The sequence below is a fragment of the Austrofundulus limnaeus genome, unplaced genomic scaffold (genome assembly GCF_001266775.1).
Source record: "Austrofundulus limnaeus strain Quisiro unplaced genomic scaffold, Austrofundulus_limnaeus-1.0 Scaffold416, whole genome shotgun sequence".
NCBI classification, from domain to species: Eukaryota; Metazoa; Chordata; class Actinopteri; order Cyprinodontiformes; family Rivulidae; genus Austrofundulus; species Austrofundulus limnaeus.
In genome coordinates this window covers 390,954-394,896 of record NW_013952818.1, presented here as the reverse complement: position 1 = coordinate 394,896, position 3,943 = coordinate 390,954, and the positions used below count along the sequence as shown (strand labels likewise).

At 42.1% G+C, this 3,943-nt stretch overlaps 1 protein-coding gene across 1 annotated transcript in view; it reads left to right on the top strand.

The window, feature by feature from the left end:
• Positions 1–157: 157 nt before the first annotated feature.
• ppp1r14aa (protein phosphatase 1, regulatory (inhibitor) subunit 14Aa) overlaps positions 158–3,943 on the top strand; it is a 40,868-nt gene continuing 37,082 nt past the window's right edge. Inside the window, exons 1-3 of the mRNA XM_014024284.1 lie at positions 158–443; positions 1,282–1,362; positions 1,487–1,519. Of these exons, the coding sequence (XP_013879738.1) occupies positions 240–443; positions 1,282–1,362; positions 1,487–1,519 (318 nt within the window). The 5' untranslated portion in view covers positions 158–239. The remainder of the gene's footprint in view (positions 444–1,281; positions 1,363–1,486; positions 1,520–3,943) is intronic.

Here is a 3,943-nt window from a genome sequence, read left to right as displayed (position 1 = left end):
CGTCCAGAAGACCTATACAATTTTTTTCTTTTTGATTTTACCTGGATTACTGAGATGCATCAGGATATGTTCATCTGAGTTTCGAAATGGAAAGAGTTTTTTTCATCCTTTGTGTAAACAGCTGTGTGGATGGATGGAGTGGAGGGAGGAGTCGGGGGGCACCACCCCCTAGTGCCCCCATCCCCTCTCCACACTTTCAACAAAAGGCGAGAAAGAAGTCTGACCAGTTCACAKCAGAGATGGATCCTGAACAGACCAGAGCTGTGCCTGAAGACTGTGAGGAGGGGGATTTCTCTGGTCTGGGGGTTCCTGAGGAGCAGGGGGGAAACATCCCAAAGAGGCATGCCCGGGTCACCGTCAAGTATAACCGCAAGGAGCTGCAGAAGAGGCTGGATGTGGAGAAATGGATTGAGGAGAGTCTAGAGGGTCTGTACAGGGGTCAGGTGAGTGGCTGGGTCCAGGTCTGTCAGACCGTCAAAGWCTTCATGTATAAAAGTAAACTGGGGGTCCGATCCTGAGTTTGTGTTCTCTCTGTTCTGAGGTGTTGATCGGGGGAGGAGGTGGGTGTCCTTACAAGGTCTGTAGACATGTGGTTCCTCTCAGAGATCTGTATCTGGCCTGGGTTTTTTTGCTCATATATGGGCATGGTGGGACACAGAGGGGGGCTGAAGCTGGAGGACAGAGGAAATGAGGTCTAAGGGGAGGAAAACGAGCTGACAGCTGGATGAAACATTTTAGGAGAAGATCATAAAGAACTGTTTGATTTAACTGTAAAACATCCAGATAGAAATTGGACCTGGGTTTTTAGCTGAACCTCTGGTCTGTTCTGGTCCTCTGGACTCCAGCAGAGTTTGATCAGAGACACAGACAGTTATCCATCTCYATGGTTCTGGAAAGCAGACCTTATATTTAACAGGTCTTTAGGGTCTGTGCAGAGTTCGCTCCGATGGGCTGTAATGTAGACCTGCAGTCCAGTTTGTGCCAAGACTCCAGTCCCACAAACACAGAGAGCRGTCCAGTGGCTGAGCTCCTATTCTGTGTTTGAACAATGGCTGCTTGTTTCAACAGAACTGACCATTGTWACCGTATTCTGCACACTTTACTGCTGTTAGCTCCTGAAGCAGACTGAAGACCTGCTCTGACAGCTGACAGCTTTACGTTTGCTTYCACCTCAGTCCATGAAGAAAAACTAACAAATAATTTATATGTTCACATTCCTGTATGTCTGTTTGTGACTGAGGTTTGTGTTTTTCATATCTGTGCTGAACATGTTGGTGTCAGGAGAGCGACATGCCAGAGGAGGTGAATATTGACAGTTTGATTGACCTGCCAAGTGATGAGCAGCGAGTCCAAAYGTTGAAGGTAACACAATATGTTGGTCATTTTCCTCGTATCTGGTGCTTATTATAAACTCATAATGACAGGACATGTGTGATAAATTAATGATGAACAGGTTTGTAACAACAGGTGCTTTCTTTTTAAACAGGGGCTCCTCCATAAGTGCAATAACAGTACAGAGGTATGTTTATTCACTTTTATCAGTTTCACAAATTGCATTTGACATAAGACACACCGGTTAGCATACACCTGTTAGCATACACCTGCTAGCATACACCTGCTAGCATACACCTGTTAGCATANTCTGCAGAGACCACTTAGTGTGTCCATGGATGGATTGAGATCTGAAGAGATGACTTAGTGTGTCCATGGATGGACTGAGGTCTGCAGAGACCACTCATTGTGTCCATTGATGGACTGAGTTCTGCAGAGACCACTCAGTGTGTCCATGGACGGACCAAGGTGTTCAGGCACCACTCAGGTCTGCAGAGACCACTTAGTGTATTCAGGATGGACTGAGGTCTGCAGAGACCACTCAGTGGATTGACCACCCCAGTCTCAGTGCACTACAGAGTCTTTCAGTCTCTCTCTCTCCTCAGTAGATTTACCGTYGCTGTGTTGCAGTGATGCTCCTTGACAGGGAAAAAAAGTGAGACAATCCAGCAGAACACCCCCTAAAAAGAAAAGCTCTAATCTTTAAAGAGAAATATCTACGAATCTGTGGACGTTCATAACAAGCTGTTTTTGTTCCTGTCTGCCCTGGACCCTTTTGTTCTGTTTCTTTCAGTTAACCTGGAAAAAAAAAAAGAAAAAAAGCGTTTGATCCAAAATGCTGTGTGGTCATAATGTCAGTTTCTACAGTTTGTTTTTATGAATAACTGTCTTCATTCTGATTCTACATTTTAACAAAAAAAATGTCACTTTTTTATTTTTAACATAAGTGTTCACTGCGGTGGCACTGGAATAAAGAGAAACTAACACAAAGGTTCAAATTTGATTAATAAAATGGCTGTTCCCCAAAGTCTCCTGAGCTGGTTTGACATGAGTGATGATGATGATGATGATGAAGCAGGATGTGTGTCCGTTTGTTTACAACAACCTGACATTTTTATTAAGATATGCACCATATTACACAAAACTCTTTCAACCAGTTAAAACCTCCTGTTTTTACAGTTTCTCCCACAGACAAAGTTTGAATTTGTCTGTTAGCAAAATATCGCATGAACCACAAGAACCTTTAGGACTGATTAGCTTTTGRAGKTGGCCCAATTCAAGGTGGCTACCACTACGGAGCCCACAAGGGGACATGGGGGATTTTTTTTTCTTTTGCATTCCCACACAATAGTATAGTGTTCCCTCATTTATTAACAAATTCACATGCCTACCATTAGCAAGTTAGCTTAYTTTGATTCAGCTTTGGAATGAATAGGCTAAATCACACAGCCACGCATGGAAGTATGTCATATGCTGATATTTTAACACAATGCAGCCACACAACATCAATGTTAATTTCACAAACTTGTGGCGAAACATCCTGTTTTTGTAACCAGATTTTCAAAATAAAAGTCTGATTTAATTCAGTTCATACAAAACAAACTTTTGCGTGGAAATGAAAAACAATATTTAAAGGGAATGCAAGCTTTTGTGAGGTAAAGGAAAAAGTATTGCAAGGTAATGCAAAAGAAAAAAAAACATGTCTCCTCATGGGCTCCGTACTACTACAGGCAACTGACTGCAACTAGGTTTTTAGAGTCCATTCATCCATTTTCTGTACACGTTTCTTCCTTTCAGGGTCACAGGGGTCACTGGTGCCCATATCCATCAGTCACAGTGCGAGGGGCGGGGTACACCCTGGACAGGTCACAGATCCATCCCAGAGACACATAAAGACAAATGAGACAGACAACCATTCACTCTCTCACTCACACCTAGGGACAATTTAGTTATCAATTAACCTAATCSTCATGTTTTTGGTGTTTTATACATATTGAGCCAAAATATGTCATGGTGGTAGCAAACACTCATTAACAGCATGAAAGACAATGTTCAAAACTGGAAGCCTGATTTGCAGAAAAATGACAGTTTTCAGTTGGATGTTTATTCTCAGATCTACAGACATTTTTTTTCTCTCAGAGCCAGGATGTGGCTCTAAATCAAACCAAAATGGCTCATAACGTCCGTGTCCTTACCAAACCATAATATTTATAGAAAACCTGGTCACACTCATGGAGGTGGCTCCTCTCACAGAGTGATAGGAAGAGGCAGAAGTCTTCATCCAGATTAGGCTCATGGCTAACCACAGGAGGGTMTTTTAATGATTTTCCAACACCTCTCATATCAGCAAATATTAACTAGATTTGTTCTGAACAGTGCTGTAGTGAATTCATCATCAGCTGGGAGTTATTTGAATAGATGTGACCGATATCAGACAGATAAATTCAGCCTTGATACATTCATCATATATTCACATATAATCACACAGTGACAGACATTTAGCTGAGAATTCAATTCAGTTCAGTTTATTTATATAGCACAAAGTCACAACATACGTTGTCTCAGGACACTGTACATGAAAAAGAACAATCTAAAAAAGAAACCAGCAGAT